The 15,151-nt window shown below is 33.9% G+C and overlaps 2 protein-coding genes and 1 pseudogene across 2 annotated transcripts; 1 reads left to right on the forward strand and 2 right to left on the reverse strand.

The window, feature by feature from the left end:
* Positions 1-2,443: 2,443 nt before the first annotated feature.
* LOC141677012 (heat shock 70 kDa protein 8) lies at positions 2,444-5,530 on the reverse strand. Its single transcript, XM_074482747.1, is given in 4 exon segments — positions 2,444-2,944; positions 2,947-3,697; positions 3,699-4,432; positions 5,471-5,530. Coding segments are annotated over 3 exon segments (1,722 nt in total). The 5' UTR covers positions 4,431-4,432; positions 5,471-5,530; the 3' UTR covers positions 2,444-2,705.
* Positions 5,531-8,487: 2,957 nt separating this feature from the next.
* LOC141677017 (photosystem I reaction center subunit II, chloroplastic-like) lies at positions 8,488-9,282 on the reverse strand (annotated as a pseudogene).
* A 2,727-nt stretch (positions 9,283-12,009) lies between these two features.
* LOC141723877 (terpene synthase 10-like) lies at positions 12,010-14,808 on the forward strand. The gene is made up of 7 exons (XM_074525816.1): positions 12,010-12,123; positions 12,215-12,470; positions 12,560-12,935; positions 13,261-13,479; positions 13,562-13,700; positions 13,989-14,237; positions 14,356-14,808. Exons 1-7 carry the CDS (start codon positions 12,010-12,012, stop codon positions 14,650-14,652), a joined length of 1,650 nt encoding a protein of 549 aa, XP_074381917.1. The 3' UTR covers positions 14,653-14,808.
* Positions 14,809-15,151: the final 343 nt, after the last annotated feature.

Here is a 15,151-nt window from a genome sequence, read left to right on the forward strand (position 1 = left end):
TCTACTATCTTATGTTTTACGTTTACAAATGTTATTTTCTTTGCGCTTGCTTGGATGATTGAACATTCATAAATTATGTTTGACATTTAATACAGATGAATGAAATAGACATATTTCATACATGTGGTTTGCGATATACATGGCTGAATGACACCTGATGTTATGATTTGTGGCTAGATGTAATTTACAGTTAACATTTATCCATCACATTATTGATTTTACTGGGAATAATCATAGTTCTGATAAATCTAAATTTGTTTATGGTTAGGTTGAGAAATCACTTTATCTTTTCCCCTCTTATTGGGAATAAGTAATGTTGGTAGCATTTAGCTGAACTAGCTGACCTGTGCCTTAAAACATGGTATTTTGTTACTTGTCGACATTTATTTAGTCAAATTGTATTATCTTCTGTTACTTGTCATATTTCTGTTGTGGGGGGTGTATTATGCAGTGAGATGGGAATTGCATATATTATGTCAAAGGCAATAAGTTCTAAGCTGAGAATTCTGTGGCGCAGGTAACTACGCCCATTTTTTTTTCACAGTTCTCTAAATAAGACATATTTTACTTGTACAAATGCTTCTAATAAGTGAATTGTGCTCCATCCTCCCCCCAATTGTCATGTAAATGACTTGTTAACATCTATGTGAAAGTAGATATTCGATTTTCTTTTCCAACCAAAAATGCTATGCTCCATAGATCATAATTCAGTGGACTATCTCTAGACTTGACCATATTCCCCCTTTTGTTATCTGACCTTTCTGTCTGCAAACTGTATATGGTCTCGTCATAGAATGTGTCCGACCACACATTTTTCTCAATCTCCATGTGTTAAATTCATATGAGAAGTAATTTACATTACGAGACTAGGTAAGACTCAAGAGTCAAGAGACATAATGACTATTTTGGTCCATGCAGGGCAGAAGCAAAAACTGAGACACACTCTTTTATTAAAGAATGATAAACCAAAAGCAGGTTAGAATGTATGAATATAATTATTGATTTAATCTACTGCAAAAAGTGGTCTCAGATAAGATTAGAGTGGTTTTTATTTTGAAAAAACTGTGATTGTGAATAAAATGTGATAGTATTTTCTGTAAGCCTGATGGAGATTGTTGTAGGCTTGTGGTGATTAGTTTAGAATTAAGACCCTTAGTGAAAGTGAACTGAACCTTACTGAAGGTTATTTATTTGGTTATGATGAAAGCAGTATGCAAGAAGAATTTTTTTGGAGGGAGCTAGGACCCTGTAAAAAAGGAGAGAATTCTTGCATAAAGATCACAAGAAGAGACTCCTCATAAAGGAAACAAATGATTCTGTGCAAACCAAACCATGATGGCCATAGAATTATTGGCAATAGCAAGATAGGTTGAAATATCTATGAATAAAGCTTTGATAGTGTAGTGTTTTGCAATGAATGAAGATAATAGTCAAATATTAGCTCACTTGACCATGAGGGAAGCTCTTTGATGTGATGTTGATGTTGATGAACTCACTTTTTGAGTGTCACTATGAATAGTCACACTTCTATTCAGCACTCATGCAGCTCAGGAAATCTAAATGTAGCAGCTGCTGTATTAATGTAATAAACTGTGATGGAAATGGAATCTAGGGAAGCTGATATAACCACCTCAACAGCCTCTAACTAATTCAATAGTTGGCCTGTCATTACTTCACTAACTGTTCTGAGCTGCACACTTAACTAACTTGCTGGTACATTGATACTCAATGCTGGGAACTTAAGTTCCAAACATATGTATCACAACCTAACAGTCCCAAAATGCCATTGTAGTGTATTTGATATAATTAACGTACTAATTTAGTCGAAGATTTTAAGTGAATGTCAGGTACTTAAGCTCAAATAGGAACTAATTAGGTTATGGTACTAATGTTAGTTGAGATATTATTATGTCAGTTTGTGTGGACTAATGTAGTTACAAAATGGTAAACAGACCTAATAAAGTAAATTGTAGTCTAATTTTCGATAATTCAAAATCAGCTTTGTGCAATTTAACGGTTGCAATTACAAATTTAAAGGACCTGGAGCAAATACCAAATTTGTTTGCAATTTTCCTCTCTTTCCCCCCTTCATTTCCTGGGGGTGTTATAATGGATTCAGGTACCTTCCGATGGTTGGAGATTCTTAAAGCCATAAAGGCCATTGGGGACTGCCCGGTTGCTCTCTTTTCCCCCTTCATTTACTGGGGGGTGTTATAATAGATTTACGTACCTTCTGCCATAAAGGCCATCGGGGACTGCCCGGTTGCTCTCTTTTCCCCCTTCATTTCCCGGGGATGTTATAATGAATTCACGTACCTTCCGATGGTTGGAGATTCTTGAAGCCTTTATGACGGAGTCTGCTCGGTTGCTGGATATTCAGGAATTTAGGGTTCCTGAAATTACCGCAATATTTTCACTCATTCAACCAACGGGGAAGCCAAGCAACTAATATCATACTTGGATATAATTGTTCAGGTCGATAAAGATTACAATATCCGGTACGAACTCATATACCAGGTAGTCAGGTACATTACATTACATTCTTGCATAAAACAAAACAAGACTGAAATTACAAAACAAGACTGGAATACAGTTCCAGTCTTGCATAAAAAACACCATCCTTCAGGCCAATTTATTATTAGTTTACATCTGGCATGGATGAACAACACAGAAGGTAACAGAAACAGTACGTGGTCTTCGAGATTTCAGTGCACTTTGTTCTTCTGTAGGATCGTAATATCTAAGTTCGTCTGGTGAGTTCTAAGCAGAGCTTCACCACACCATCCATGGCCATCATCAACAGTTGGCATCCTAACTTCCATGAAAGGATTCACTGGAGTTTGGCCAGCGTGCATAACTACCCCTGCCAAGACTCTCAGAACATTTGAAGCATCGATATCCATGCATACAGTGATCTCTGGATTTCCTTTTGGAGCGGGAGGTATCCAGTGATCTTGAAGTAGCCGAGCATATGGTTCTTCTCTACTACCTTCTCATCACCTTCGTAAACAACAATCAACGCCTCACGCTGGTTATCATGAACAGTTGTGAAGACAAGCTCTTTCCTAAGTGGCATTGCAGTGTTTTTATGTATGATTGGTACAAAACAATTTCCATCAGCACGAACTCCGATGCTCAGAGGTGTGGCCTGAATGGTTAATAGGTCTAAACTGCCAAATGGATCACTGATCCCAGAAGCCACTGCTCCTTCCAATGCTGCTCCACAAACTGCTGCCTCCAATATGTTCATACCTGCATAAATTTCCTGTTTCTTGCACACCCCCTTGACAAGATTCGTTACCTTTGGAATATTTGAACAGCCTCCGACAAGAATTACATCATTGAGATTTCCAGGCTCTACTTTGGCATCATGTAAACACTGGATAACAAGCCGCTCACAATGTTCAAACACTGCCCCGTTCACTTCCTCGAATTCCTTCCTGTCAACAACCTTGCAGATTTTTCTTCCATTTCCCAGATCGACATCAATTTGAGCATTTTCCTCATAGGAGAGCTTATGTATGGCATCCTGTGTTGCAACGCGAAGAAGCCCCATTATCTTTATCTCATTGATGCCACGACATGAAATAAGACTATCCAAGTCAGGTAAGAGGTAATGCATCATATTTTGAAGTAAATCTTCACCTCCAATAGTGGCCCCAGCCAAGGCTTTTATTTGTGACACCCCACCTGCTGTCAGTAGTCACAGCAACATCAGTGTACCCAGCACCCATATTGAAAATGAGAGCGATCTTTTCAGTTCCACTACCCATGTTCTCATGTACATTCACTTGCTGATCTTGCGCATATAACAATGCAACAGCAGTTGGTTCAGGCATTAACCTCAGGACATGAAGGCCAGCCATGGCACATGCTCGCTCAATCCGGGTGATTTGAAACCGACTAAACGACACTGGAATTGTTAAAACAACATTCCTGACAGGGCGTTTAAGCTGAACTTCAGCCATGGACCTTAATTCAACCAAAAATATTGCAAGAACTTCTTCAGGAGTAGTAGACCTCCACATATGGTTGACCAAGGCAGCAATAAACGGCCTGACTCCAATATCCAAAGTTTGTACCAAAAAGGGTAGGTTCTTGCAAGCGTGCACAACAGGGTCAGTGTCAACTCTGCCAATCAAGCGCTTCATGTTGAAGATAGCAGCACCAGATAAAACCTCATACTCATGTGAAAGCTGATTATTAACTCCACCTGTAGGTGTTTCATCTTTGAAGGTTACATATGATCTCATCATCTTCTGGTTCCTTGTGTTCTTGAGAAGCTCAACTTGAGAACCATTCCAGAAAGCAACACTACATTGAGAAGTACCAATATCAACACCGATGGCAACCTCTGGAAAGGGTGTTGAAGATTTCTCCTCTCCAGTTGTTTCGTTATCAGATGACACAGTATAAGCTTGTTCAGCCATTTCTGCAGGTAGTTACACAATCATCATTAGCATGATTACACATTCACCAAACAGATAACAAAACAATTCTCATTTCCTCTTGTTTATTAATGAATTCGAATTGGAAAGCTGAAACCAGACCTTTATATTTAAAAGCTAAAAAAACCGTCATAGTGATTGTTTCAACATGGAAATACCTCTCTCCAAAATTCAAAACAAACACAGCATATAAATTCAAGAAATCGAAGGCACAGAGTATATATCTTTTGAAGATAACACAAACACAAAACCTGAGAATCACAAAATAGCACCAGAGCACTCCAAAATAAACATCACATTTTTTTTTCAAGTCATATAATCATTTTACAAAAGTTTAGTATGTTCTAGATTTAAGAACACAAACACCACTTGAAACTCGATAACGCAATCCCAACAAAAGAGTAATCTTGTCATTCTCTGGTAAGCAAAATTTAGTGTGCCTAAGGCATCAACAATAAATCTTTGGGACTTGCATAACAATTAGTAGTTAATAGATTAATAATAGGGAGTACATAAAGGATTAGATATAGCCAACTATCAAAAGCTCACGAGTTCATGAGTTCGAATTATTGCACCACCTCCCAGGATCACAACATAGTCGGGGCTAAAATAAATTATCGCTAATTTTAAGAGGTTAACATGGCTTAAAATGAAATTATACTATTTTTAATTAAAAATCGCAGTTTTATCAAAAATTCCTCACTAAAATTATCAGTTTAGCCTGGTTTCAGCCTAGGTTAGCCCCGCCCCGACCACCTTCCATATCCTTCAAAAGACTATGTAAGCTACCAGTTGCCACACAAAAAACAACAATAGTAACTTGATGTCTTCATATCTAAGTAGAAACAATTATAAAATACTCAAACAGAAATTATATCAAACATATGCAAGACATGTAAAAATGCTAGAAACCATGCAACAACTTACTAGTTGCATATATATCAACTTATAAGTAGAATGTAAGAATTTGACAGATAAATATAAACAATGAAAAGGGAAAGTTAAGATGAAAGGATACTTACGGATGGAGAAAGATGGATAGATATAAAAGATAGACACAACACAAGTGCTTTGGAGATGAATAAATAAGGTTAGTGATGACTAATAGAAGACAGAGTCGGTGTGTCTCATGTTCTAGACCTTGCCAGAGACTCTAGATGTTTGCATGCTTATTTATTTACTTTTTTTTTGAAAAAAATGTGTTTTACCAGTAACTTCTAAATTTAAGTTCATCATTAAAAAAACTTAAAGTTCACCTTAAAATCTTAAATTAAAAATCAATAACTCATTTTTGGACCTAATTGCTCAAAATATCTAAAGAAGGTAAGCATTAAAATATGTGAATTCGATTTTTTAATATTTAGTAAAAAATACGTATTTTTAACCTATATATTTGATGCGAATGTTAAAAATACGTATTTTTAACATATTAGGGTGGTCATGTAATATAAATACTTGGAATTTTTATAATGACACTTTTTATAAGACAATGAAGATTGAATTGTATCATGTTGATTCGTAAATGTGTTTTTTCGGTTTCATACAAAAATTACATTTTCATATATTTTTTATTTTTTAAAAAATACGGTTTTGTTTAAAATTATTTTTAAAAATATAACTTTGTACATTATTTTCGAAATTACGAATTTTTGAATTTAATTTCAAAAATACAATTTACAACTTTCAGGACTTGCATTGTGTTTTTCTTACATTTTCCAAAGATATTTTTTTTTAATTTGGTTCGAGTTTCAATAAGAAAGGCAACTTTTTGGAACAAATTTGCATTTTGGATGATGAAGATTGCACATCATATTTTTGAAATATGATTTTTAAACAATAATTTTGAGAATAAAATTAAAATAACCATATTTTGAAAAATAAACTAATACCGTAGTTGTAGATATTTTGGATAATTTTCTTTCCTTTTTCGTGCTGTAATCTATATCTATACTTATCTATACTATACTTATCTATACTATACTATTATAAGCAGAACACCTCTATTTGGTAGTTGCTCGGTACAGTTTGCTCGTTACAGTTGTTTGGTAGTTTGGTACGACAAATAACAAATTTAATGTCAGAAAAATGAGAACCTTTGGATATAATAATAAAATATTATTATATTAATATTTAAACTGCTCTCATGGATTCAGCCTCGTCAACAGCTTATTATATTTATATTTTTATATTCTTTATTTAAACAATATATTATATTATATTATATTATTTATTTTCAGTCAAGTTTCAAATTATTATAAAACATATGTTGTTATAATTTATTATATTCTTCGATTTATTTTTCAACTATTGAAAATTATATTATAAAATATATTATTAAAAACCATCGAATGTTAAAAACAATCCATGCATCGCACGGGTTATAGGCTAGTATATATTATAATAACCGGAATGGGGTATAATTTGGTTCAACGGTTATTCCCTAATTTTGCTTATTAAAGAAAATAAATAAATAGTGTTATATATCCGCTAAACTACTAAATTGTTAAACTCCTACTAAACTACGACCACAACATATTATCCTACTAAACTACGAACACAACATATCATATTATTAAAAAATAAATAGTGTTATATCCGCTAAACTACTAAATTGCTACTTATTTTACTCAAGTTATTCTATTATCTTTATTATAAATTTATAATTATTATATATTTTCAAAAATATTTTAAAAATTAAAATATAACGAGATAGATAAATTTTTTAAATATTAACGAGAACCCGTGTATCGCACGAGATTTAAGCTAATGACTATAATAAAAGAAAATGATACCAGATCTCAAATTCAATGTATCCTGGACATTGGATTTATTGTGCTTTTTGTTTTGTTTACCTTTTTTTCTATAAAGTAAAAACTCGAAAAAAAGATCAGAGAGCTTTTCATTTCGCAAATCTTAGAAAGCTCAAATGCATTTTTCTTTTTGTTGGTTCATAGTTCAATCTTATGGGTCCTCCATCAAGTCCTCACTATAAATCTCTTAAAATAACTTCTTCAAATTTGTGTAAACCGACTACAAATAATTTACCCAATATGTTATTATTTGAGAACAAATTTTGAATCGGAAACAAATTTTGGTATGCTAGTATAGTAATCAACTAAATAGTTGTAATTTTCGAAATTTATAATAAAGTTACTCAGCTTGTAATTCATCAGCTTAATGATATTTATTTTGGGCCCAAAATAGTGATTGGTAGGATATTCCGTCCAAAATATTCACCGAATACGCATCCCAGAAATGTTTGTTCAATTTTTTCATAAACAACGAAGGATACATATTCCGGAGCTTGTTCAATTTTTTCATAAACAACGAAGGATACATATTCCGGAAATACATAATCACATTTGTCTTGCGGTGAATATGCATTCTCGGAAGGGGGTGCATTCCTTTATTTTCTTTTATAGGAATCGACAAATGATTATATTTGTTGTTTTTAAAAAAAATTGAATACACATGTGTAGAATGCATATTCAGTGGGCAATTCGGACGAAACGCCCGCTAACCAGCATTTTGGACAAAACTAGAAACTAAGTATATTTTTGACATTTTTTATACTATACTAGTGTTATAAAGACTTATATAACGATTAAATGAAATTTTAAAAAATATTTTTTTGAATTAACTCCAATACTCTGCTTTGTTATTATTTTTTATTATTAAAATACTAATAATTTTGATATTTTCTTTTACACTTTTATAAGAGTATATTATGAAGCATACTTCTTAAAATCAATTATTTCAACAGATTTTGGTACGTACTATTTTAATATTTATTTTAACTTATAAATATTATGAACATAATTTGAATTAAGGTTTATGCAAAAGTTAAACCAAAAGTAAATCAACATTTAAAAAACAAAGCATTCTAATTAACAATACATTTAAAAATAATCAAATATGACTAAAATTATACTTTAGTACCTTTTTCATTCATTTTTTCATTCTTGAAATATCAGCTCTTACTAATTATCTAAAAATTAATCAATTCTAATGCAAATATGTAAGCACAACAATAAAAGCATGCAAAAGGTTAAGAAATTGTATAAATACACAAACTCATTTCACAAAATGAGCTTTAAAAAACACATTAACACAAATTACAAATCATTATATATCATACACTTGCTTGCCAGTGAACTTAACATCAATTGGGCTCACATTTTTACCAATGTTCCTCATGTTCTGGTTAGCCCCAAGACGGCCCGGGTTCACTTTTTCAGGGTACACACCATCCTTAGGATGCAAGTATTGCACTTCACCACTTGGAAACACCCTGTAAAACTGGTACTTAATCTTGTACTTGGACCTCAGTCTTGTCCCCAGGGCCAAACACTGTTCTTTCCGGGCCAGTTTCAGCAAGTTTGGGCCTTGTCTCATTATAGGCTGCACCCCCAGTTGGCATTTCAAAGATTTGCTCTTTTGGTGATTCCCATGTTATGACATAGAATTCTTCTACTTGGGCTTTTCTTAAAAGCCCACCCGTGCTACCGCCAAAGATTGGTGAGGGTGTGTTTGGGTCTAGTTGCGGTGGAGTAAAGCCCTCCGGGGCTTTGGGCTCCACTGCGGGCTCTGCCGTCTTGCCTTCCGCGGCCCTGATCAGGGTACGCGAAGGCAAGACGGTGGGCTTGAGGGGCCTCACAAAGGAAATGAGTGTGGATTGCTTCCATGGGGATTTTGGGTTGGTGAGAGTTGGAGTGAATAGAGAGGCTTGTGTTGCCATAGCCATTTTGAGAGGGTTTTTAGATGTTTTGTGTGTGTGTGTGAAATGTAACGTTATGTTATGTATTGTGGTATAATGTTTTTGTACATTGTCAACTTTATTGAAATTGAGATGAGTGGTGCAGGGAGATGTGTAATATAGATAGGATTCTGGGCCAATGAGAGTGTGTTATTTGATAGCCAGATTCTTACCCACAATTTCACCTTATCTGCTTAGTATCCACATGTTTTCATCTTGCATTTTTTGATTTGTTAATATTTATCGTGGTCGTAAAAATCGGTAATCGGTACGTACTAATCGGTTTAGGTACCAATTAAGGATTAATCGGCAAATCGGGGATTAATCGGAGGGATTAATCGGAATAAAAATCGGATATATTTAATTATTTTAATAATATTTAATATATTTACCTTATTTATTATGAAATATATATTTCAAAAATAATTTATAAATATTAAATGGATTTCAAAAAATAGATCGGCCAAATATTTTTTAAGAATTAATCGGGGATTTTTTTAAAAATCGGGGATTTTTAGAACACTGATATTTATATGGGCTTCTTTGAAAAATGACCAAGTCTAAATATTTTTTTTGCAAAAACACTATTAGTTTTTAAAAAAAAATTAAAAAATACTTTTTTATTAAAAATATACTATTTCTCTATTTTTTTTAAAAAAAATACGATTTTTGGCAATTAAAATCAACTGGATGCAACTTTCGACGAGTTTCTACAACTACATGCAAACCTCAAATGCAATAAAAAACTCTATTCAATTAGTTGTATATCTGCTTGATTTTGGTTGATTTTAGTTGATTCCGTATTTTTACAAAAAAAATTAGAAGATAGTAAAATCGCAAAAAAAAACTTAGAAAAATTAATATTTTTGATAATTTCTTTATTTTTATTTGGTTTTTGTATTTAATAACGTTTAGTAATGGGGTCTTGTTTTATATTTCTAATTATTAAAGAAAATGCTAAAGATTTGAACCGAATGAAAAAAGTTAAACGATATAAATTAATGGACACACATATATTCACAAGAATATCGCCGGTAAAATACATTTTATAATGACATGTTAATAATAATAACGCTTCATTTTGTAATAAAAGTCGTGGTAATAAAGCATAATGTAATATTCGATAAATGCATGTTACGAATTTTCAAACGTAAAAATATAATTTATTGATGTATTTTCATTTATATTCGACATTCATTATTCGCATGTATCTGTTTATAAACAGATTATTAGATATTTGCATGTTCAGGCATTTACAATTAAGCCAGAAAAAATAAAAATATAAAAAATACGCAAAAAATACATCAACAACATCAGAGTGGCGCAGCGGAAGCGTGGTGGGCCCATAACCCACAGGTCCCAGGATCGAAACCTGGCTCTGATATTTTTTTTTTGTTTTAATTTAATCTCTGCAGTGACCATTCCTACAAAAAATTAATCTCTGCAGTGACCATTCCTGTTGTGTTGTTGAAACATGCATTCAACCTTTTCTTTTCTAACTAAATAATTGTGGTCACTCTGATTCTGGTATATGCCACCGGTGACCTTTAAACGAAGACCTCGACCACTTCACCAACCGTTTAAGTGAAACACGATCATTAAATATGAAAAGCTTTGGTGCTTCTTTTTGGTTCCAAGCTAGGAAGCAAGGACACGGGTGCGAGTGCGTAGTGCGGGGATACGGGAATTCGACAAATATAAAAATATGGGGATACGGGTGCGGGGGGCACGGGAAAAATAAACAAAAATTTCATATATATTTCATGTTCAACATAATAAAACTTACTAATAAAACCAGAAATTGCTTGAAAAATAAATAAAATGCATCATTTATTAATCTAAAACACAAAATACAAGTAAAATCTTTAAGTTTATGCAAAAATGAATACGATAATTAATATTTATGTAGTAACTAATAGACATGGATACTTGATTTTGTAAATGTAGTTTGCTAAAATAGATTTGAACTGCAATTTCTAAAGATAAAATTTCATATTAGTATCATTAAAGAATCTGTGTGTCTGATACGGGGATACGTGTGTCCGAGAACAGCGACCCAAGTGTCCCTGCTTCTTAGGTTCCAAGTGAACAACACTGCTTTTAACAGCCTGCATTGATGTCATATTATGAATTTAACATTTCATGCTGCTATCGATGTCTTTAGCACCTCCTGAGAGGAACGAGTGATTCAGCAATGAGGACTTATACCTTATATCACACAGATAAAAAATTCAGGCTCTTCTCCATGTGCTTCCCTTGGGATCGAGCTGGTGTGAGTGAGTACCATATGCTTTTCGGTCTAGCTTGCTAGCTGGTGGCTCTCGATTAATTATCATTTGATTTTTTTTTCATATTTACAATTGAAGAACAAGGGGCATTATTGTTTTTGATGTTATCCCTCTAGTAGACTTGAAGTAGATTCGAGTTCAACTCTTGTGCAGTCATGAGTCCATGCCTCACGTCAAATTAACATTTCGTGATTTTCAGTAAGCTACTTGGTGTTAATAAATTATGTAATGACTTCACTTAGCTACCTGCTGGCTGCTGCTATACAAAACTCATTAATGTAATGACTTCGCGATTTTCAGTTAGCTACTTGGTGTTGATAAATGATGTAATGACTTCACTTAGCTACCTGCTGCTATTTAAAATTCAATTGTGTAAAGACTTCACTTAGCTACCTGATGCTTTCTCCCAGTATTTTGATTCCTCAGTTTGCAACTTTTAACTTTTTGCAAAAATTTATCGACTAGCTAGCTAAATATATATGGAAGGCATCAGGAAGCCTTGCATTAAGAATACAAGATGCCTACTCTTATTTCTAACGAGACATTGCCTATTATCAGACGTTCTGGAAATTACAAGCCTTGCATTCACCGCGATAATAATTTAGTGCAGTCCTTGACCACTGATTATACTGTAACTTTTTCCTCTCTTTTTTTCCTTTTTAGTTATGGAATTGTATAGTTGAGGTCCTAATTAATGAGTTGTGTTGTACTTCAAACTGCAGGTGGAACGTTTCAAAGATAGAGTCGACAAGTTGAAAAGAGATGTTGCAGAGATGTTTGATGCTGTTACAACGCCTTCAGATCAACTCGAGCTGATTGCAGATATGCAAAGACTTGGATTGGCTTATCATTTTGATGATGAAATAAAGCATACTTTGAAGAAAATGTACGAGAATCAAACTAATGATCAGTTCGATGTGCATGCTACTGCTCTGAAATTCAGACTCCTCAGACAACATGGATATAATATATCTGAAGGTAAAATAGATTCCCTTAAGTATGTTCTACTTATTCTATAAAAGTATGTATGAATTTACATGCATGACAAAATCTTTTTTGTGCTACAGATATTTTTAAGAAATTTACGGAGAATGGAAGCTTTAAAGAATGTCATCTTAAGGATGATGTCAAGGGAATGTTGAGTTTGTATGAAGCTTATTACTTCTCCTCTGAAGGAGATTCTCTAATGGAGGCTGCATGGTGTTTTACATCTAGAGCCCTTAGAGATCATTCAGATGATAAAACTGATCCAAATCTTAGCATCAGAGTGAGACATGCCATGAAAAGTCCATTGGATTGGAGGATACCAAAACTCGAAGCAAGATGGTATATAGATGTGTATGGAAGAAGTAACAACATGATTCCTGCACTACTAGAACTTGCTAAGTTGGAATTCAACATTGTGCAAGGAATATACCAAGAGGATCTCAAAAACTTTACAAGGTATATGTAGTTCTTAATCTATGCACAATGTTTTGGATCTGAGATGTGTTTGCTTTTGTTAGAATAATATAAGATCCTGGAAATGACCATTCTCTAACACCTTGAGGTTTTAGAGTAACTGGTTACTTGACATCAAGGTTTTAGAGTAACTGGTTTCTTGACAGGATCTTATATTATTCTAACACTTCCCCTAACTCGAAAGTCCATTTATGGGAGGGGGAGGTTCCACGCTCTTAGGTGTTTGCTCTAGGAGGTCATGGTTGTTTTTTCGGGTAAATGAGCGGTGCTTTTAGACAATGTTCTTAATTTACTTGGGATACTGCAGGTCCTGGGATGAATTAGGTCTGGCCAGCAGACTTAGCTTCTCTAGAGACAGAGCGGTGGAATCTTTCATCTGGGCTTTGGCAATGAATTCTAATCCAGAATTACGATACACCAGAATACAATTTGCTAAGCAAGTACAAATGGTTTCATTTATAGATGACATTTACGATGTTTATGGTACATTAGATGAAGTTGAACTCTTCACTGATGCCATTGAGAGGTTTGTGCAGACTCGCGTTTCCACATGTTTTCACATCTATTTCAGTCATTGTTAACATTGTAATGTTCTTATGGTATTGTAGGTGGGATATTAATTCCATACAACATCTTCCGGACTACATGAAGATCTGCTTTCTCGCGCTTTACAACTTTGTGAATGAAATAGTGTACAAGATTTTCAAGGAACAGAACTTGGATGTTTTGCCTTTTCTAAAAAGAGCAGTATGCATTACTTAGTTTCTGATTTTTTTTTGATAAAGTTACTAACTTCTTAATTTCTGAATTCATTAAGAAGGCGTTTGGAGACTTGCATTTCATTTATAAATGAGCGATTTCAAATGACAGGATTTAAGTTGTCATTTCAAATTCTCATATTTATACTAATATTTGAATATCCTGGATTCCAAATGAAATCCAAATCCAAATTGCCAAACAGTTTATTTGATCAAATCCAGAATTTCAAATGAAATCCAGTTTCCTAAGCGGACCATTATTTGTTTGATCTTACAGTGGGTTGATCTGGCTAAAGCTTACCACGAGGAGGCACGGTGGTATCATAGCGGATACAAACCAACGTTGGAAGAGTATCTGAGAAACGGAGTTAATTCAATAGCAATTCCAGTCTGCGTAGTCCAGAACTACATTTGCTCCACTAATCCCCTCACAGAAGATGCATTACAGTTTTTGGAGGATATGCCCGAGCTATTAAGCTCAACATCAATACTTGGCCGTATAAGTGATGATAACGGAACTTCCTCTGTATGGAAAAAAATTATATTTTATATTTTAACTCTCTTCTCACGCTAAAATGTGTTCTCCATAAAACGTGACCCAGGGCACGAATAATTGATAACATTTTATATTATTTTTGATGTAGAATGAGTTAGCGAGAGGAGATGTCCCCAAGGCAATCCAGTGTTACATGTCTGATACCGGAAGCAGTGAAGAAGATGCACATGCTCACATGAGGGATTTAATGAGAGAAAAATGGAGACAGATGAACAAGTGTAGACTTCAGGCTATGCCTTTGTCTCTGCAATCTGTTGACACTATGTTTGATCTTCTTAGAGCAAGCCATTATACTTATCGCGATGGGGATGGATTTACCGTTCAACATGGCGGTAAAAGTAAGCTTCTCCTAAATGCACTGATCCTGGAGCCTGTTCCTATGTGAGAAAGACACAGTTCTGCATTTTCGATAATGAGCTTATAAGTTGAATAAGTTACTTAAAATTTAAGCCAAACCGATCAAAATGCTGAATTATATTTACTTAAAATAAAGTTTGGAGTGCTTTTAATTTATAATCAAGGATGTTACCTTGATGCTGAGTGTGACCCTGTGGTTTTGGTTTGTTTTCCCTTTGTAAAAGCTCTGTTACAGCTAGTAGCTATGTTTTAAATTATTTATGCAAGTACTTAGAAATTTTAGAATGGCAACTCTACTTGTGTCACTCATATTCATGGCTGAAATGATTTTTAGATTGCCAAGCACAATTTTGTGTTATTTTAAAACATTTCACACATTTTAAATTTTCATGTACCAATCTCATTATCGGAAAAGTTATCAAGATGCAACTTATCTATCAACATTTAGCAACTGTTTTGGGAACCTTTTCGGGATTTTTTAAAATCACAACATTTTTTGAGATTTTTTTGGTTAATATAGAGTTTTA

The sequence above is a fragment of the Apium graveolens genome, chromosome 1 (genome assembly GCF_009905375.1).
Source record: "Apium graveolens cultivar Ventura chromosome 1, ASM990537v1, whole genome shotgun sequence".
Lineage (NCBI taxonomy): Eukaryota > Viridiplantae > Streptophyta > Magnoliopsida > Apiales > Apiaceae > Apium > Apium graveolens.